Below are 23,130 nucleotides of genomic sequence, written 5' to 3' on the forward strand. Positions count from 1 at the left end.
AATTCTTAAAATGGGAATGTAAAACAAGATCGATAATTTTGAGTCGCAAAAGTTATAATCTTACCGTTAGATTCTACAGTCATCGTCATCTTCTGAAAGATTTCTTTAAAAAAAAAAAAGTTAATTTTCATAACGCGGGTCGTCTTATGTTTCCCGACGTCGTCATAAATACCGTGCGGTATTGACTGTCACTGCGCTAGACGGCAAAAAAGCGAAATGAATCTCCACAGTTATTGTATATTACGCAGGAAATCTTGCATATGTTTGGCGTTGTTACCTAATTTTAGGCCATCGCATCCTCTATACTCCAGGGGTTCCGATCACTTACGATCTCTACACCCCTGGACTATCTCAAAGTGAAATTGAAGGCAGCTCAGCGGAAAACATTTGACCAATCACAGACCAGCAAAGATTTCCTTTGAAAACTACAGAGAGAGCGACGCCTAACACAAAGCACATCGATACCCATTTTCTTATCTTATTTATGTTTTATAATTCTCATTTCAAAAAGAAAAGCCATTACAGAAAGGTAGCGGGCCCTTAAAGAAATTTTTGAACACTGTGGTTGACTGCGTGGCTTTGATGTTAGGCGTCGCTCTCTATGTAGTCTTCAAAGGGAATTTTTGCTCCTCTGAGCTGCCTTAATCGTGAGTGATTGGAACCCCTGGAGTATCGAGGATGTGTAAGGACGGCCTCCTATGTATGCGATTAGCTGCAATATTGCATCACAAAAGATGTGTTGCGTGTAAGAAATCACGGTGTGGTGCGTGTTTTGAGAGACTGCGGTATATTCGTATTGTGTCTTCTTGTGTAATGGAATTGTTGCCCCTTTTATAGTGCTATATCACTGAAACATGCCGCCGAAGATTCTGAGCAACACACCCCACCCGGTCACATTATACTGACAACGGGCGAACCACGATAACGCTGTTATCAGTACAATAGCGATAATAAGTTAACCTAGGAAACTGCACAAACATATTAGTTAACCATTAAATAATGCAGTCTTGTCTCAAGGCGTGAATTAAACTAGGATGCTACTTTTCAAAAGACTGAACGCATTGGACAATTATATTTAGGCCAATATATATATATATATATATATATCTGTTTAGGGTTACATTGGAAACAAAAATCGGGTCGGTAGGTCGGCATATTTTTTTTTTTTTTTTAGTGTCTTTCACTCTAAAATATTGGCCGGAACCGGAGTTTGAGATCGAAATCCCGACTTTTAATATTTTTTTCATAGAAAAATGGGTAAAAAATTAGGGTCGGGGGTATAAAATTATGATCGGTCGGGTACCCCTAAACAGACATATATTTTTTTGGCCTTCTCACATAATCCGTCTGATATCCAGTGACTACGCCCGTGTAAAATCAACACTCATGCTAGATCCTATATTTATTTCAAAGATATTCGCCCTACTAAATTATTCACTTAATAATTTTGTGTTATTGGTTGATTTTTTTCTCTCTCTTGTAATAATTTATCGATCTCTATTCCTGTTGATGAGGTACTATAAAACTGCGGCATTCAACTTGTTGCTGATCGACATATACCTTATCTCGGATCGACCGATTATCATTAGAGTTTTACACGGGTGTGTTACGAGGGTAAAAGTTTGGCCGGTATAAGCTTCCTAAGTACCGGTTACCCAAACTCCTACATAGACTCGGAAACAACCCTAGTAACGGCACACGTAGTATTGGATAATGTTTAAAACTGTTTTCAAAAATTGTATCAATTTCAACATGTTTTTGGGACATATGACTCTTTGAAAATATTTTGAGGGACGTGCGATCTGCCCCTCCCAAACCCGCGTGCGGTCTTTTCCCATAAAACGAGTTTTCTTTGAAGTTTGTGGAAAAAAACCCATTAATTTGTAAATATCTCCAGGACAAAGCGATATGGAAATCACGAAGAAGTTCCGATTGATGACTTTGATCATAATGTGCAATTTTTGGCAAGGTAAGTGACAAGTCATTGTTTATAGATGAGTTTTTTGATAAAAATAAGTAAAAAATAAATAAAAATAAAAATATATATAAAAAAACACACATATATATATTTAAATATTTTTGATTTTAAAAATTCGTAGATATCTTTGATGTTGTTATCTATCCAAATTTTCAAACCAGGAAAATCATATACATGTAAATTATTGTATTCAGATCGTTGAGTTTTTTTTTATTCTAATTTCCAATTAGATGGAAAAAACTAATTTCATGGAAACACAATACAAATAATAATGTTTTTTTTTTTATTATGAGGATACATCTACCGTGTTTCAGTGAAATATAAAAAAAATACAATGTGGCTTAAAACATTTTTTTTATGAAACAGCTTTATACCTGAGAAAATTGTCTTACATTAAAAATTCCTTTTCAAATGAACATTTGACAGGGTTAATTCAGCATATCTATGTTGCTGTTACAGCCAGTTGCTTCAAAAGTATTACCCATGTCTTCATGGTAGGATTTCCGGAGAATTTCGCACAGCTAGGTACCTCGCTTCGTATAACTGTGACAAACGCATTTAAGAAAGAGATAGAGGTTTTGGTGGCCTCAAGCCATTGGCAAGACAGCTCCTACTACGTGGCGCCAGGAACAAGCCTCACGGTAAATTTAGACAGCGAGTTTATGGTGACAGGAAGCACACAGACGACACAGGGAGTTGAAATCACGACAAGCGGTGCGGCTAAGGTTTACGCGGAGGAAGTTCCTTTGATCAGCCCCATGGAAGGGACGCTCGTGATTCCGAAACGTTTACTAGGACGCTGCTATATAGTGGTGACTGGAACACCGACAGAGGGAGCCACACATTCAGAAGTCTTAATCGTAGGTGTTATCGATAATACATTTGTTACTGTTATAATTAAAAGTACTACCCCTGTTGTTTATAACGGGGTAAACTACTTTGATGGCGATGTTGTTGATATGTTCCTTGATAAATTTGATACGGCTCAGATTCAAAGCGAGATGAGTGATTTAACAGGAACCTACATCGAAGCTTCGCAGCCTGTGAGTGTTATCAGTGCGAACCAAGCGATAGTGATTGACGGACAAGATGGATTTATGTTGGAGCAAATGCTTCCCATCGAAGTGTGGCATACCCACTATGTAACGGTCCCTCCGATTGGCTCATTTTATTCCTGTAGAATGGTCGCAGCATCGCCTGATACGTTGGTATGGTATCGTTGCGACGTCACTAGTTGGCAGTCCATATCATTACGTCATTTAGGCTCAGACGTTACGCTTGAATTTGGTGACGTAGTCTGTGAGGTCATCGCTACACAGCCAATCATGTTAACCATGATTATTCATTCCGGGTCATATGACCCATCCATGGTCGCTTTGCAACCAATTAAGGACATACAAAGTTATTTGATCTTTCACGTGTCTGACTTGTTAGATCATGCACAACTCATCTTGGTGACGCTTGAAGAGGATTTAAACTCCATTCTAATTGACGGCCAACCAGCCTCCAATCGTCGCTTTTCCTCAGTTAATACAGACGTTGTCTCTGTAGTCGAATACGTTGTGAGTGGGGTACACACTATTATAACATCAGGACAATCCCTCAGAATTTCCGGATATGTGTTCGGGAGATTTAACAACAAAACTGTTGCGTACTCTATAGTACTCGGAAGAAACGGAGTAAGTATATTTCATACCCTTTACGATTCGCTACTCTCCATCCACCACATAAGCACCTAATAATCTCCTCCACGGATGATTTATTTAAGCTTTAACTTGAATAGATTTTTTGTGTTATGGAGATACTACAACACAAAAATCATAGTACACTAATCATAAATTGATTCGCGGTTTATTTAGAGTACACTCAGATTTTTGTGCTATGTCTCCATAACATGAAAAAATTATTCAAATTCACCCTCATAATTCAATTTACAAAAGATAATCTCTTCAAAATTCTGAATTCATTTTGGGACTCTTTTTTTCTATGAAATCATTGGGCCGTTATCTCAGCCAATCAGAATCGACGTTACAAACCGCGACGCCATTTTTTCCTTTATGGGATGATAAAGTAAATTTTTCAGCCAATGAAAATGTTTGTTACAAGCAAAATTAAATTATAATTATAATAAAATTAAAAGTCATTGTCTTTGAATAGACATTTAAAATGTTCACATCCGATCCTCACTTAAAAGCGTGCTGCCTTAAGTCAAGTTAATTCATAACTAATCGTATCTATGATGACCTCTTGCAAAATCTATTCTTTTTGTACTTTCATCGTTGGATAATGCAAATCCATATTTCATTTTTATTTTCCATTTTCAATCAATTTTAGTATCTCATTGTGATATGATTACTGAACCTGTATTCGTTATTAGTACAAAATGAGAGTTTGTATTAACCAAAACCTAAAATTATATTTGCAGACAAATGCTTTTGACCCGGGAATACCTGGATTTTTAGAGACTGATTCTTCTACTAGTAGGATGATGCAGGAACCAACAACAACTCAAGTATTGGCGAAAGAGACTACAAACACGACAACAGTCACGAACATGACCTCTGTCGTTGGGACAATAAAGTCAGATACTGGAACCGTCATGGTCGAGAGAAGTTATGGACCAGGAAACAAAACAGAATTCACTAACAATTACACTTCAGCTGGTATGGAAGTAAATGTTACCGTCGAACTAGGAAAACCTGAAACAACGTCTGATGCATTGGATGCTCAAAGTATTACAGCAGCAACCTCGGGTTATGTACACATTGTACAAAGTGGAGAAACAACAACTTCAAATGATGGATATGATACAGCTACCGAAACAACATCTAACGCTGAATTCGCCACAACCACAGGAAATAACATTATAGACATTTTGACAACCAGAGCAAGCACTGTTAAAGGAGTTTCCATGGTTACAGAAGATGCAACAAGAACGACTGCGGCAACCACCTTCTCAGTTGTCATGTCAACCTCAGCAAGACCAGAAACAATCACTTTAGAAGTGAACGAAGTTAAAACTCAAACAGCTGCACTTGGAATCAGCACTGGGGTTTTGGCGACTGAAGAAAACATCAAAACATCAGAAACATTTGTCAAACCAATTACCAACCCGGAAACAATTACACTTCTGAAAGCAACAGAATCAACCATGCGCGCGACGGCAACTGGGACAACCATAGGAGATTCTGCTGTTACTGGAGTTTCAAGGTTTGTCCGCCATACGACTGCGGTTATCACTGAAAACGCATCAGGTACACGGGCACCAGATGGAACATCATTGATGGCTGGAACAACGGCAGGTCCTACGAGTGGAACTACCATTATTGACGGAAATACGTCAACAGGTAAACAGAAAAAAGCAGGGCACTACAATGGTCCGATACCTCCAGGCGATCGCACTATATTACGCTACATATATCAAGTGTAAGTACGGTCAGCCGTGGGTCTCCGACGATGTACAAAGATCACAATGTATACCTACTTGAGTTAAAAGTGAAAAAAAGTTTTTATTGATGCTTTAAAGATAAGCTTCATGGTTATAATAATACTGTAAACCAACTTTTAGCGTGCAGTTAAGTTTCGTGTATTTCACGGCTCATTACAAATTGTGGAAATGATTCCTCGAGAAAAAGTGTCAAGAAATGATCCTGAGGGGTTGAAATACTGAGATAGAATCACTGTGGAAAAGATGTAAGACATGAAAACGCGAAATTAAGTCGCCGTGAAAATGGGTTGGTGTACAGCAAACTGGTGAGCAAAGAGTACCGACGAGGACATGGTTTTCCTACTGCAAAATTCTTTCCACGAAAGCTTTAAAAGTGCCATCAGTATGATGTAAAAGTAAAGATCATTTGTTGTTTGTTACGGTAACATGATACATGTACCTTAACACAAAGAATGAATGTCTTAGTAAACGTGTTTTCGCTCTTCTCCCGTTCAATCACTACATCAAAATTAATATTCACTTTATCAATATTTGCGACATTCTTTCACAACTTGCTAATGTGAAAGAGTCGACCAAACTTGAAATCTTAATTTTGCATCCTGAAAAGCTGATAAACAAAGAATTTTTCTTGTTTATTTTTACAGCTTCTGGCAAGTCAGATATCGAATACTGTGATCCAGCTTTTAAAATCACAAACTGCTTCACATATTGCAGCAATTACACCGAAGAAGGCAGCATCCGTTTAGAGGACATTCGCGCCAACCTCATAGACCGGAAGAAGACGAGGCGCTATATACGCACTCTGATGTCTGCGCAGGACGACCGGATGTCGGTGCAGACTATCGGATATACGGGTGTGATCGTACTCGTATCGACCTTTCTATTTATCGTCATTCTAGACTTGAAAGCATGTAAACCCAGGAAACGGAATCAAAGTTATCCGGTCTAGTATCATTTCAATACGACAAAGAGGTCTGCACGGCTGTTAGATAACCGACGGATTGTTTAAAATAAGATAACACAGTTGTTTAAACCAAGTCATAACTGTTTTCTGAATAGCATATTTTTAAAACACATTTTTCGACGGTCCCGGCTTTGTTTTCCTTTCCAGACGATAATTCTCGAGGGAACTTGGCAAAAGCATCACATTAAGCTTATGTATATGTACTGGTACTTGGTAATTGTGGCTATGACCATGGGGACTAGGGGGAATCAAGTGCATTTATCTCGATATTTATCACAATGCTGGACGTGCCGAAAATTATTGAAACAATTTTATCATCCACGAACCACGTCGACTGCAATGTGAATCAACGTGACCCTACCACAAAATATTTTAAAGTAAAAAAAAAGTACATGGACAGTCATTAAAATTTTATCGTAGTTTATATGGCAAATATAATGAACAAACCAGCCAATCATACGCTATCGATGACACCAGAGTTTCCAGCAATTTATAGCAGCATAAAACTTCTTAATCACAGTAAAATCGATGGCTGAAGTTTATATATTATATTGACTTGTTTCTCTTTTAACTATCAGTTCGTACCAGATAACCAGGATAGCTCATGGATACTGCGACGGAGTTATGATTTGGTGACCCATTTACTTATCATATAGTCATTGTTGTAAATGATTTTAATAATTTTTGTCTATAAATGATTTTATTTCATCACAGTTGGGAGTTGACAAGAAGATTTATGAAGTAGCATATGTTGATACTGATCGTGATTTGAGAAAGGCGCTCTGTCTTAACAAACACGTCAGAAAGTAATCAAAAGTGTGTAATGATCATCATGATGCGTGCAATATTGTTTGCTGATCACACTTATATGAATAAATACGCAAATAAGCATCGTCTATAGTAGAACGAATACACATACAGACCTATATGCTTTTCGGTCTATTTTTCTCTACATACATCATATTGTCTAGAAGTCTTTGGAGCTACACTATTGCAACAACACCACAAAGGGGTGTAATGAATTGAATAATTTGATATCGATACAAGTTTTAGCATAAGAAGTAGGAAAGTATGTAGATTATGTGTTGTGTTTGTGACTGTTAATCCCCATTATTTATAAGATACATGGACATCGAATGACAGACAATAGAGTTAAATTTCACGATTTATTCATCATTATTAATCTTCTCGCCAGAAGTTTTCAGCTATCAATTTCATCGGCTATTATGGAACAATACGCATCAATTTTCTATACCATTTATCGCCCAGAGGTCGTGTCCTGGTGTCAACGACATTGACAAAAACAATCGTTTGGACAGAATGTGAGTAGAAGTTCATTAATGTCTTTGAATTCGCGTTAGTCTGAATGAACTTTGGCCATGAAAATAAAATAAACTAGCCATGTTGTTGTTTGTTTAAGTTGCTTATTTGTTTTCTGTATGATAAATATCCACGGCAGGTGAAGCCACATGATCAAAGGGTATCCTACAAGGCACATTTTAGGCCTGCTTCAGGCAAGAAAATTTACTATAATTAACGTTTTCCTCATCATTTTATAATTAATGTTTATTTGTTTTCATGCTTATTCCAACTCTCTGATTGGCAGATTCTTTTTCTTCATATACTGTGAAGAAAAAATCCCAGAACGGCGCGAAAATCCGACGTATTCATGACGTCACAATAGAGTCGTCGACGTTGGGTATTGATTTAGAAAAAAAAATAATCCATTGGAAAATTAAAAGAATCGTACATTTAAACGTATTTTATGTTATTAAGTAGTCTGAAAAATTAATTATAAGCATTGATGTAACTATTTTTTAACTTCATAAAGTTATGAAATAAATTTTGTTTGCAATCTTTTGGGAGAATCTGCTACGCGGATTCACACAGTTTGCAAACGAAATTTCTTTCATACCTCTATGAAGTTAAAAAATAGTAACATCAATGCTTTTAAATGATTTGGTGCATCTGATTAACAATCTGTATATACCAGAAAAATATCACTTTTAAAGAAAAGTTTTTCGGACGACCTCGATACCTGAAACTGAAAATCGATTGCAGGATCTATGTCTAAATCATAAATATAATCGTGTTCGTTTTGTGTGTCTTGATAAAGGGGCAGATCGACTCGAAAATTTGACTTTTTTTTTTACTTCTTTTTCCCTTCTTTAATAAATAATAAACTTTATTTATGTTACATGGATTGCTCAGCAAGTTATATAACGTATTCATATATACAAATTACTTTCGGTGGCCTGGATGTTAGCGCGCGAGGAGGCTTAAAGTGGTAGAAAATCGGAATGCATGGAGAAAACCCACGTGATCGAGCAGTTGACCGATGACCTTTTTACGAAGAATGAAAGGTGAATAGCTTAACCAGTATATCACCAACCATGTCTTTGACCTACATTATCGAAGTTGACCAAACAAATGCACTATTTTGAAAAAAAAGTTTTATAGGAACATATAGAATGTGTTTGTGGGTACGGTGCACCACCGTAAAACAATTCTCCTGACCTGAATTGGAACCTGAAATTTGACGTGCACGATATTTTGATTATGTGACTCAGCACAATAAGCAGCGAACGATACATGGAATCGAATATCCAAAATATAAGGATGAAATCACCCTCCAGTTGTGGTTAGCTAGATGCAAAATGTCTGAAACCTCAATCGCCTAATTCAATCACCAAAAGGTGGTTTTGTAAAATGTCTGGAACATCAATCGCCTAGCCCAACCACCACGAGGTGTTTTTGTAGAATGTCTAAAACACCAATCACTTAGTCCCACGACCAAGATATCACCTAGTCCCACGACCAAGAGGTGGTTTTGCAGAATGTCGGAAACACCAATCACCTAGTCCACAGTCACGACCAAGAGGTGGTTTTTGCAGAATGTCGGAAACAACAATCACCTAGTCCTACCACCATGAGATGTTTTTGCAGAATGTCGGAAACACCAATCACCTAGTCCCACGACCAAGAGTGGTTTTTTGTAGAATGTCGGAAACACCAATCACCTAGTCCCACGACCAAGAGGTGGTTTTGTAGAATGTCGGAAACACCAATCACCTAGTCCCACGACCAAGAGGTGGTTTTGTAGAATGTCGGAAACATCAATCACCTAGTCCCACGACCAAGAGGTGGTTTTGTAGAATGTCTAAAACATCAATCACTCAGTTCTCACAGATAGAGTAAATGTTTTTATCTTTCATTTTGGTTATAAATAGGTTGATATCGCACTACACATCTATCGACAAATAACCCAAATTATTATAATAATATTTGAATTTATTGACATGTTCGCCGTCGATATATTCATATTGATATGGAGTAAAAAGACAACCATTAAAAGAACCATAGTATTTTTTTTTTTATCTCAAAACGAATATTTTAACCATATTGGGAAACACCGTGTAAGTGTAATATTGGATAGATAAATAAAGTGTTGTGGTCTTGATCTCGACCATAACACTTTCTCGCAGTCTTCAACAAATTGCGTAGTGTGAGGAATTTAGCCCCGGGCAACAAGCTAATTCAATTGAATTAAATTATCAAATGTTAAACAATATTCAGTGTAGTTCGTATTCTCTTCTGCTAACGTTGTTTTACCTGGCTGCGATTATTAAACATGAGGCACACGTATTCTCCCGTGTAGGTATTTAGATAAACGTGTCATAATCGTATGATATTGGATATCACGACTGTTTTATCACTTTGATAACGCATATTTCCATCAATTGTATTTAGATGTATGTATTGTTATTTTTAAAATTAACAGCTGGAGTAGGATATTTACTAAAAAGACTTTTCAATAGGACGTTTTCGGGCTAATTGGGTTAATGTTATGTTAAGTAAATCACTTTCTGTTTGCATTTTGCTGAATGCAACTGGTTTACATATCATATAGAACAATAGATATCTCACTGAAGCATACCGCCAAAGATACCAAGCAAGGGATAGTTTGATTAAAATATCTATTGGTTTTGATTTAATATATAATATTTATTGTTTATCTTTAATAAATACATGTATATGAAATGAAAAGATAGTGTGTTATACCGAAGGGGCCGAGTGGTTAAGATGTCCCTACATATTACCACAAACCCTCTACGTCCTGGATGCGATTTCGAATCCCATGTGAGGCAGTTGCCAAGTACTTACCACTGGTCGGTGGTTTTTCTCCGGTTTCTCCGCTTTCCTCCACCAACAAACCTGGCACGTCCTTACATGACACTTGCTGTTTATGGGATGTTAAACTAATAAAACCCACCACGTGTTATACGGAGCATGTCAATGACGTTACTTCTTTGATCAATATAAAATAATATAATGACATCAACAAAATTATCAAGTTATATTTTATAATACATGTTGTTTACGAAAGAAAATGAACAATGAAACAGCTTCTGAGTCTAAGTAGTGACCTGTACAGATTTAAGGTAATCCACAGTCAACTGTCATTTTCTGTTCTTTAGGCATATTGAAATCATATCCAAACTTAGCTGAAACTTGTAAAAGGGTTTCTAAGTTATGGAGTATTCATCCTGACTGTGCTAGTTACAGGTTATTTGCCTCAGATGCTGCCGTCCACCGTTTCTTAGACAGCAACATTCCTGAATTAGTTTCACTCAGAGATAGTTTATGTACAAATAAAGTTAATGTTTACCAAGTTTATGCTTATACTGGCAACATTTCATCACGTGAGATTGTTCATGTGTAATATCCGTGAAATTCACGTGAATAAATATTGCCTGTGTATGCACCATACTTCGTCGTCCATCATACGATATTGCACTCGCTCATGGTGATAAACACATAATTGTGTCCGTAATACGCGACTGTCTTGTATTTACTGATAGATTTATCTTTTTTTTTAAATGTGAACATTGCTTATGCATATATATATATATTTGTTTTCTTTCTTGTTTCACGTTTTTTTATATTCATTTTCTATTTTTGTTTTTAATTCTTCTTTACTAAGAAGATTTTGTTCAATTTATGTAACTTCAAAATATCAAATATAAACTTTATTCATTTTAGATCGATTGCGAATCAAGTTATACAAATCACTTTCGATAACCCAGATGTTAGCACGCAAGGGGTCTTAGATTGGGAAGAAAACAGAATTCTCGGAGAAAACCCACATTATCAGGAAGGTGACCTCTAGCCTTTTCACGTCCGTGTCCGTGCCGGGGATAGATCCCCGGCCGTATAGGTGGAAAGGCTCTTTGATTTGGAGGATTAAAGAAATGAAAATATAAATGGATACTGTGAAAAATAGGTTATAAAATACCAAGTGAACTTTTATTTTAAGCTTATAGATAAAGATAAATCATCCGTGATAAGAGGATCTTTTTTTAATAAAGTAGATAATTATTCATGTGTTAATTAATCTTATCAATCCGTTGTTAAAAGTCATATTGTTTAAGATCATCTGATTTTGTTAGATACGATCGTCTACTAACAGTAGTAAGAGGTTACATAAATGTGCCGTCAATGCACTAGTAATCACTGTCATTTATTTTAGGTTAGGTCGATAGCGAGATAAGATATGGTATGTACCAAGGTTATACACACATTATTTTACAGAATACAAATACTGCATTATTTTACAGAATACAAATACTGTATTGTTCAATTCCAAATATCTATCTTTATTAACATTGATGAAATTAAACAATTGAAATAATAATTGATAAAGATAGCAAAAGATATGTATATCAATGACGCTATAATGCAGTAAACATTGATATTTACATCCTGAAATGAGGTCAAAGTGATATTTACATCCGGATTTATCTTACCTGTCAGCAGTCGTGCGATGATGGCGTATCTCTTGATCGAGTACTGATATAACCCTTGTTTTATCTCATAACAATGGTGATACCTACCTCAAGTGGCTGTTCAAGTGTCACAACATGGCCTCCGTCATAAACAAATCCAGACTTCTGATTGTTATAACATTGTGTTTGGTAATTGAAAAGGTAAGCGAAACTTTATAAAATGTTTTCATTTGGCTTAATGGGTATCATTCGTTTTGTAATTGTTAATCAATGATTGCAGATTTTAATTAATGTTTCCGTTCTTCTTTTTGTTATGTCCAGGCTCCGAAATGCATTTGCCATACAATAAAAAAGACAACATTTTCATTCCAATCCAATTCGAATTTCCATTTCTGAAATCAATAACATTCATATTTTGAAATGTATTTCAAATATATTTGTGAACTCTGTTTTAGGTTTTAAATTCATTACAATATATGCTAAATCCTCATGCATATAAATCCATGGGTTTTTTTTACCTCAAGGTTGGTCTGATTTTTTTTGTCCTTTTTATGATTATAAAATAACTAATGGATATTGCCTCTTCTCACTTCTATCTTGACACCCCTAATTTTTCAGTTTTATTAGAATGTTTGTCTCTGTGAGAAAACTCTTTTATTCTGCCTTCTGACAAAAACAAACACTACTCATGATTTTTGCTGAAATCCTTCAGAAAATCAATGGAACGACTGATTCTTACCAACTTAGCAAAATGATTCAGTTACGAAATTATCCACGTTTACAATATTATAATGTCACCATTTGTCTATTACAAATTTTGTTTTCATTCCTAGGGATAAATATCCAGATGGTCTCTTTTGTCGATGTTAACCTTATTTCTCATCCTATGTATGATTATTTGCATTGCTTATGTTTTATTAGAATCAATGGTATATAGTTTTCATTTAGAAATGTGTTCCCTCCAGAAACTCATTTGAAATTGTAGTTTAACGTGTATTTGACCTAGATGTTTATGACGTCTGTCTTGAAAACAGATTGAAACAGATGATAGAGAACGCTTATACCCTAGGAACACATGGTTCGTCATCCTTGTACCATTTGCAGTAGTCCCTATACAAACCTATATCATTACAAATAGTTTAGATATACCGTAGAGCCGGTTAATTTCGTGGGGATGATATTTTCGCGATTTCGCGGCACAATTGCTATGATCGCGAAAATTTGATCCGCGAAATAATGAGAAATGATTAAATGATACCTAACCTTAAATCCATATCGCGAAAATTTAAAACCGCCAAAATTTAATTTTCTTATTTTAAAATCAAATCGCGAAAATTTTGAACCGCGAAAATAATCGGCTATTGAGTATTCACTAATGTTTAATTTTATATTTCGGTTTTTTTTTTATTTTCTTTATCTGTGTCAGGTATTGTCTGTAGCGGTGGTAGAAGTGACTGTGAAGACTTACAGGAATGACCATAATTACTACCAGGATGGCAATGGGTTTTTATTCAACTCCAATCCCAGGATTTGCTGTAACCCGACCGAGAAGTATCCCAGGTGTGTCACACGATGTCCTGTAGAAATCATCTTCTGTCTCACGTAAGATTTTTTTTATATATTATTCAGTATTATTTGATTGACACATAACCTATTTTAGAATTTTAAATACTTGCATTGGCTGTTCTGTTTATTTTATAGGGACCGCCCATGATTGTAGTTTATATGCATTCTATCAAAACAGACATTTTGTTTCGCTTGATTTTTTTAAATATGAAATTATGAAATAAACTCATACATCAAATGCATATACAGTCATCTCTTAGCTATCAAAGTTAGATCTAAATATTTCTAAGTCAAATTAAATTCTATAATGAGTTATTTTTTAATAAACCCTGAAAACGGTAGGTTAGTTATTGTCTATCATGTCTATTGAAATTACCAAAGACCGTTCAATGCATATAGTAAATATTCGATTACATTTTTCAGTCGCCGTCATTATGGGCAGCAATGTGCATCTCAGAAACTCACAACTTCGAAAATAGTTCCCACCGGTCAAACCACGACTTTCGGAGATCACGTGGGAAACCTGACGAACCCCTTCCAGATTAAAATACCCACGTGGTCCGTAAGTATTATAGGACACTTTCATAGGTGGACATGAAGGATATTCTACCCTAGGATCACAAAATAGCCAAAGTTTGCCGAAGGGTTAACAACCTTTGTGATGACGACTTTTTTAATTATATTTCCCCATAAAAATATTCCGCCATTTTGAAAATTCTATAATTAGTTCTACGAAAACCGTAACTGGACAGGTATTCTCAATTCATGAATATTGTGCAATATTGTAAAGTACAATTTAATTGTGTGTGTGTGTGTGTGTGTGAAAATGACGTTTATATCTTACCAGAAGACAGCCATTTGTTGATGTCGTTATGTTACGAGGTTGTATTTCATGGGTAGCCATGTAATACAGCCTCAGACGGCATGAGTGCATTGCATGCTATACATGTAGCTTTGAGAGAAAGCATTGTATACTATTCTGTAACATCTGATAATCAGTTAAATGGATCAAATCAAAATTATAACATATAAAAAAACTATAGTATTTAAAATTGTTTTATCATTTATTTCTTAGAAAAGCCTTAAAAGATCAACACAATACATCTGGAAGTGTTTATATTTGTAAGATAAACAGAAGGCTAGTAACATTAGTAGATTGATTTAAATTTCTTGGATTGAAAATACAAAATTAAACAAACATGTTACTTCTGAAATGCATTGCTTTTCAAATTTTGCCAATATCTGCATTCTTGAAATTTTTTTAATTTAATAAATCATCGCTCTTATTCTCTCGATAACCAAGACGTTTTAAATTATTTTCAGAGGAATGGTTTCTATTTGCATCGACTGCACAATCTACCTTATATGGTAGTACACATTTACTACTGAGTGGGACACGATCAATAGTGGTCGACCCAAGTTCTACTCCTAAATTAATTGACGGATAAAAGTGAATGATTATCTACATGGAAGTAGGTAGGTGTTTTCTATCGCGTATTGGGATATTTTGGCTTAAGGTGTTTTCTATCGTATATTGGGATATTTTTATCAAAATGAACCCTACATAATTATCTCTCATTATTCTTACGATAATGGCTTTATGAGATATGTTCTGTTTTGGGTTAAACAACTTAGCCATGTTTAAGATATTAAAACTAAGGAAACCTAAGATCGTTAAAAATTGACAAATTAAATTTGTGCTTTCTTTAGAAGCGTCAAATAAGCTAAAACAGAGCCTCATCCGAAAAACCCAACATACGGAGCGTTTCTGCATACATGTACATACTTTGTTATTTTTCACGAATTTATTCATGATAGGGTTTTCCTCGAGAATTTAATTTACACATTCATTCACTATATTTTCATTAAACGCGAGCAAAGTTTGCCAAAACAGGTATTGTCAAAACATATTTGTATGGCGACTCTTGGAAGATGAATAATAAAACAATCTCCTGGAGAACTAGTGTCTCCTGTAAAATCGACGATGTCTTCTGATTCTTTCGATGTAGTCTAGACTAAAGGAAAAATTCAAATCGGTAACAGTAATATTCAGAAGAATTAAACACACGTTACAATCATCATATCCCTCAAACCTTTGAGCGATTCATTTCCATCCAACACCTCTCGGTTTACAAACAAAACTGTGATATTCTGTTTCTCCTGGCTGTTAGTAGATATTGAAACTTTTAACAAATTGTGTACATTGTACAAAAAAAATATACATGGAGCTGACATGTTATGATGATAATTTACTCAAAAACAAACAAATTTCTACAGAGTATAATCCTCGGTTCATCAACCAACGGTGATTAAACTTGAAATTCTGGTCAAGACATCTTGATATATCACTCACCTAGAATTGGCCAGAAAGTCTAGTCAATTTCAGGTCAATTTCAGGTTAAGATTTTTTTACCTGAATTTCAGGTCAACTTTTATGAGCAATTCAGATCAATTTCAGGTCCATTTCAGGTTAGGAAATAATGATTATGTACATGATATTGCCATCTGTTATAAAATATGCATACTTTTGGCAACCTTTTCAAAGACATGTTTCATTGTCGTTGCGTACAAAGTCACGTTATTAACATTGCCTTTTAAGTCTATCTTATACCTTCAAAGTCTACTGTGGTGAGTGTTCCTCGGGGCGATCCTGTGAGAGACAGTTCACTCCAAGCAGTCATCAAGTCTGTCTCCCTGGGGGACAAGGCACAGTAGCCTGCCAGAAAGGTAAGACTGGATATTATTTTCTTACTTCATTTTTCTATATGGTAAATGTCACAGAAGAAAGCACCAGTTTCTTATACGGTACTTATATCCATAGTTTTATTACAATAATAAACATCATATTCCATTCCGAGTTCCGTTTAGCTTAAACGGAACTCGGAACTTGGAACCAACTTCAGCCTCCCATTCCATTTCTCTTTTATGAAAACATCCAGTGCTTTTACAATGCTGTACATTCTAATACAACAAGCAAACTGCTCCGATTCACAAATGATTTCGTCAGGATTAAAAAAAACCACGAAAATTGAACTCTCCAATTTAATTTTAAACTAATTTTTAAAAAACGAGTTAACCAAGGCTTGGCCTGGATATGTTTAAAAAGTGTCGTCGATAGTGCAACGCTCAATCTTCCTATACACATGGTTCTCTAAACTTTTTGGTTGTTACATGATTTTCTATTGGTTAGTGTTTTGATAATTTTTAATTTAGCTTTATTGTCTCGAACGAAAGTGATAATACATAAATGTACATGATTTCTTCATTTGATACGAAAAAATATTAAAGGAACGGGTCAGTGGGGTTTGTACATAGTACTGAATACGGTTTCTGTCACTCAGCTGATGGAGCATGCTTCTTTGGCTCAGTTCGGTAGAGCCGTTTATTTTTTCACGGTTTTGCAGAGCCGGATACATTGAACCTTGACAATGATGTGAATTTTCCCCGTTTTCTACATTACTGTTACTCTATTTTTCATATTTTGATTCTGATACAATGATTTTTTGTTTATTTTAGGGTATACTTACTCTGATTCCTCAAGAACATGCACGAATATTAACGAATGTCTTACACTACGAGCTTGTCAGAACGGTGCGCGTTGTGAAGACACTGTCGGTGGATATTCGTGTGTCTGTGGCGGAGCTTGGACTGGTCAGAACTGTACAGAATTTATAGACCAATGTTTAAGTGCACCTTGTAAAAATGGCGCGACTTGTTTCACTCAACAAGGAACTTATTCGTGCGCATGCGCCAATGGATGGACCGGAAGTCACTGCGAAAACGACATTGACGAATGCTTATCGCTACCCTGTGAAAACAATGGAACATGTATAAATGATAGGAATGGGTACACGTGCAACTGTACGGACGGTTGGACTGGAACTACCTGTTCTAAGGATGAAAATGAATGTCTGTCTACGCCATGCCAACATAACGGACTATGCATAAACACACAAGGCGACTATTTGTGTAACTGTACCTCTGGATGGTCTGGGCTGATATGTGACCGAGATGTAGACGAATGTCAAACCGTACAATGTCTGAACGGGGCTACATGTGTGAATACTCATGGGGGGTATTTCTGTAACTGCACGACTGGATGGAGCGGCGCGTCTTGTGATCAGGATATAGACGAATGTCAAACAGTGCCATGTCAAAACGGGGCTACATGTGTGAACACGCCCGGTGGCTATATATGTAGCTGTACAATTGGATGGAAGGGAAATAACTGCAAACAGGATATCAATGAATGTAACTCGGTTCCTTGTCGGAATAATGCTACATGTATCAACAACGACGGATGGTTCAGTTGTAACTGCACTGACAACTGGCAAGGAACCACATGTGGTTCCGATGTGGATGAATGTCAACAAAACCCATGTCTTCATGATGGACATTGTATTAACATTAACGGTGGATTTATTTGTAACTGCACTGACAACTGGCAAGGAACCACATGTGGGTCCGATGTGGATGAATGTAAACAAAACCCGTGTCATCATGATGGACAATGTATTAACATTAACGGAGGATATTTCTGTAACTGCACTGACAACTGGGAAGGATTCAGGTGTGCCGATGACGTAAATGAATGTCAAGACAATAACCCGTGTTTCAATGATGGCAGATGCATAAATACAGAAGGAGGATACCATTGTAATTGCTCAGAAAGATTTTTCGGAATTGACTGCTCCACTGACATTAATGAATGTCTAAATTCACCGTGTGGCCAAAACGGCAATTGCACCAACACAGTAGGCGGGTTTGTTTGTGAATGTGACGCAGGATGGAAGGGTCTTAGATGCGACGCTGACATCAATGAATGTCTAAATTCGCCATGTGGTCAGAATGGTAACTGCACCAACACAGAAGGCGGGTTTGTTTGTGAATGCGGTGAAGGTTGGACGGGTGTTAGATGCGACGCCGACATAAATGAATGTCTAAATTCGCCATGTGGTCAGAACGGTAACTGCAAAAACACAGTAGGCGGGTTTATTTGTGAATGCAATGGAGGTTGGACGGGTCTTAGATGCGACGCCGACATAAATGAATGTCTGATTTCGCCATGTGGTCAGAATGGTAACTGCACCAACACTGTAGGCGGGTTTGTTTGTGAATGCGGTGAAGGTTGGACGGGTCGTAGATGCGACGCCGACATAAATGAATGCCTAAATTCGCCATGTGGTCAGAATGGTAACTGCACCAACACTGTAGGCGGGTTTGTTTGTGAATGCGGTGAAGGTTGGACGGGTCTTAGATGCGACGCCGACATAAATGAGTGTCTAAATTCGCCATGTGGTCAGAATGGTAACTGCACCAACATAGTTGGCGGGTTTGTTTGTGAATGTGATGAAGGATGGAGTGGACGGATATGTGAAGAGGATATTGATGACTGTACTTCTAATCCTTGCAAAAACGATGGGACATGCTCTGATAAAGTGAATGGGTTTGTTTGTACATGTGTCACTGGTTACACAGGAACAGGATGCGACGAGGCCATCGACGATTGTAAAGATAACCCTTGTCAGAATGGCGGGATTTGTCATGATATGTTGGCTGGGTACCGATGTGACTGCCCATCGAATTACAAAGGCATATCGTGTGAAACAATAATTGTCACATCAGCGTCAACATCCATCCAAACTCTGTCTTCCGCGAGTCATATTACAACAGAGAAACCACACATGCCATCAATCGACTACAGAAAGACATCTTTAGGTCACTTGGAAACCAGTACTCCACTAAATCAAGGAATTGATGTCGTGAATACTTCACCAAGTCCTTTTGTGGTGTCCACATCGTCCGCAACAACAAAGACCCAACGATTAACATGTAAGTACGTGTAATGCAATTATGTATTTGCATATTACAGAGTTATCTGCCCTTGCGTGTTGGTATTTATTGTAAAGTCATGTGTAACGTCATTCTTTTCGGAGAAAACGACGAAGTGAATTGCGCTCACAAAATAATGACGTAACTAACAGCAAGGGAGCTTATTCTAATATGCAAAGACGGAATAGTGCAGACTTTTTTATGTCTCATGCTATAAAATACTTTATTAAAGATACTCGAAAAGAAGAATATTAGTATATGTAGGTAACTCATTGTTTCACAGTCTGATATTTACGATCTGCTATATTTTGGCATGGATGTAATAGGGCATCTCGCGAAGAACTCTAAGATATATTTCATTTTTTAGATTATATATATATTCTTTTGTAGCTGTGACGTCACACAAAACCACTACAAAATCGGTGATAGGATCGTCGTCCGAACAGGTCGATCAAAGTCAGGTGAATATGTAGTTCATGCGAATTCAACTTATCAGTTCATTACATTATAAACATAATTTATTGAAATAAAAGGCTTGGCAACATAAAACCAAAGTCTTACATCAAAACATTGGAATACGACAGCATTATTAAATTTGATATATAACATCCAACTAACGATCTACGAGCGAATCCGGAATTCCAAGTACGAGTAAGTAGCAAAATCTCTAGAAAAGGTAGCACAAATAAAATTTTCTGCAGCACAAATAACTGTATCGCAGACAGAGCCAGAATGATAAACAAAACACAAAACATATTACTTAAAGTTAGTCATTGTAAAATATCCAATGGTATGATTCATTTCATGTGCATGCTTATTTCTAATTTACAGGGATGGCTTTCTGACAATAAGTATATCGTAATTGCTGGGGCTAGTGGTCTTGTTGCTTTGATATCGCTAACGGCTCTTATAGCGGTCTGCAGAAGGTAGGTATAACTGTAATGCTGATGTAATGCTAATTCTCATTCATATTGATGTAATACCGGTAATGATTGCCATGCATGCTGATGCAATGTTGAATCTCGTTTATATTGATTTAATGTAAAATCTCTTTCATATCGATATAATGTTGAAAACCTTTCATGCCGATGTAATGTTAAATCTCTTTCATATCGATATAATGTTGAAAACCTTTCATGCCGATGTAATGTTGAATCTCATTCATGTTGATGTTATGTTCATTTCTAATTCACATTTTTATGTTGATTCTGAATCATGTCGGACACAAATATGAGTATCTGTAATAAACCAAGTATCACTTTATTTTTAAATCGAAATCGATTAAATAAAATGTTCGAGAATACTTAATTTGAAATTATCAAGTGGGCTTGGAAGATAAATTATTTCACTACATAACAATAATTATGTCTGCAGATAACGAATGTGGAGAAATGCCCTAAACATTTTGATGAATAAATAGTTTACAGTTGATTTAAATATATGTCCATTTTAGGAAGAAACGAAACTACGGAAGAAGACAGACGTCTGTTGATTCACAGCGGAGTCTGAAGTTTGAAAACCATTTGTATGGGACTCATTCAGAGGCTTTCGCATGAGGGAATTGAGCTTCATATCGCTCCACAGTCTCATCTTATCTTTTCTTTTGGATGAAGAAGTACCGTGAAACCTCGATATTCCGGACACATTCGATCCCAGTCTGTACCGTACGGATTACGAATATTCCGGACTGTCGGGTTTTATGTTCTTAGTTAATATGTAACGTTACAGCTATTCGTTCCCTAACATTACAATCCGGACTGAGAATTTTTCGAATATTTGGCGCCCGGAATATCGAGGGTTCACTGAATTCAAGACCGTACCGCAGACTTTAATCATCTAGATACTTCCTTGTCCTTGAAACAGGCCAAACAATTGCTACAAAACATAGTTATACTACAATAAGAGAAAATAGTCTGATTAAAATTATATATCGAATATCTATTTGATTCATCAAAATACGTATCAATATGTTTACATTTAATTTGTGTATTTTATAATATGTGTGAAGCAAGTTATAGTCATTTATATAAATCACTTGTTTTCTCGAAATTGAAGTATGTGATGGATTGTGGGAGAAAGCCAGAGTGTCCGGGAGAAATCCCCACGATTGAATAGGCATTCTGTACAGTTGTTAAATTTTGGGGGTGTACATTTTCGCGATTCGTGGGGTTTCTTTTCGCGAATTATTTATGTAACATTTAAAATTGTCATTGATGTGACAGCATGCATGTGCTATACAAATCAATGACTTTTGAAAAATTCCACGAGGTATAAATTTCGCGACTTTTGAGGAAATGTATTAGATATAGGTTGAATCGATATTGTTTATTGATAATATTTGTTGTTTATTTGTTATCAATTTTGTTTATGCTTTTGTTGTTGACATTGTCCCTCATTTATTATAAACAATTAAATTGTATTTTCATAAATGACATATCACCACTATACTGCTTATTCTGATTTGCTAAAGGAACTACATAGCGACGGTATATGGAAATACTGTGTAGTTTGAAGTAATTTACTCTAGAGTGCAACTATTGTTTAATGTATTTCAATGGTACTTGAATATTCCGAAAGTCAATTGACGTAAATTAGTTTCAATTCCAGTAGCGTAAGATATATAATTCTTAGCACACTAATGCATGGCTCAAAATTACAAAATCATCGAAAGTTATGAATACTTGATAATAAGGCAACGTGTAACGTACCCGTTAACATTTTGCTGTAGGATTACTTTAATTTCTTTTGCACTAAGATATCAAAATAAGATTGTGACGATAAGAAGTTCTTATGATTGTTAATATTCGTAATGGCGATAACAAGCAAGAGAGTAAGAAATAATATTTTACGTGCTGGGTGTAAAGAAACGGTATTTATCGTTCAATTTGATAAATCCACATTTTGTGATTCGTATATATCCTTTATTTCGTCTTTGCCTATAATATAGTTATCTGCCATTTCGGGAATATATTTCATGTGACGTCATGTATTTGCGGGCGGAATATCACACTTTTCGGAGAAAACGACTTGAATTGCACCCATAAAATAATGACGTCACAATGGAAACCTACCCACAAGGGATCTAACTCTATGAAAGAAGGAATTACAGACAGGGTAGGAATCCGTTGTTGTGAACAAAACTAGCGTCGTTTTCTTTGAAAAATATGACGTTACGCTCGCAAGTCACACATGTCACAATCAATACATCTAGATGTATCTAGCCAGAGCAGATAACACTTTAATATCCAAAGACGGAGTATCCAGAGGAGAAAAAAGTGTTTTGAACTATAATCCAGTCAACAAAATACTCATATTGTTAGTTGTTTTTAAGTTAAGTATGATTACAATAAAATGATAAAAAACTTTTCAAGATTTTACTTTTTGATTAGTTACTGCTGTATTGAGTTTGTCTTAAACTTTTTTTAAATCTTGAACTAATCCAGTCAACAAAATACTCATATTTTTAGTTGTTTTAAAGTTAAGTATGATTACAATAAAATGATAAAAAAAAACTTTTGAAGATTTTACTTTTTGATTTGTTACTGTTGTATTGAGT

At 36.0% G+C, this 23,130-nt stretch overlaps 2 protein-coding genes across 2 annotated transcripts; both read left to right on the plus strand.

Moving 5' to 3' along the window:
- The first annotated feature begins 1,950 nt into the window (after positions 1-1,950).
- On the plus strand, positions 1,951-22,037 carry LOC138336606 (neurogenic locus notch homolog protein 2-like). The gene is made up of 9 exons (XM_069286126.1): positions 1,951-1,969; positions 2,438-3,657; positions 13,603-13,778; positions 14,166-14,308; positions 16,362-16,469; positions 17,259-19,574; positions 19,965-20,035; positions 20,406-20,500; positions 21,028-22,037. The coding sequence occupies exons 1-9, from the start codon at positions 1,951-1,953 to the stop codon at positions 21,128-21,130; spliced, it is 4,251 nt and encodes a 1,416-aa protein (XP_069142227.1). The 3' UTR covers positions 21,131-22,037.
- LOC138336620 (mucin-22-like) lies at positions 4,414-7,987 on the plus strand. The gene is made up of 2 exons (XM_069286141.1): positions 4,414-5,325; positions 6,071-7,987. The coding sequence occupies exons 1-2, from the start codon at positions 4,464-4,466 to the stop codon at positions 6,373-6,375; spliced, it is 1,167 nt and encodes a 388-aa protein (XP_069142242.1). The 5' UTR covers positions 4,414-4,463; the 3' UTR covers positions 6,376-7,987.
- Positions 22,038-23,130: the final 1,093 nt, after the last annotated feature.

This window comes from Argopecten irradians, chromosome 12 (assembly GCF_041381155.1).
Source record: "Argopecten irradians isolate NY chromosome 12, Ai_NY, whole genome shotgun sequence".
NCBI lineage: Eukaryota > Metazoa > Mollusca > Bivalvia > Pectinida > Pectinidae > Argopecten > Argopecten irradians.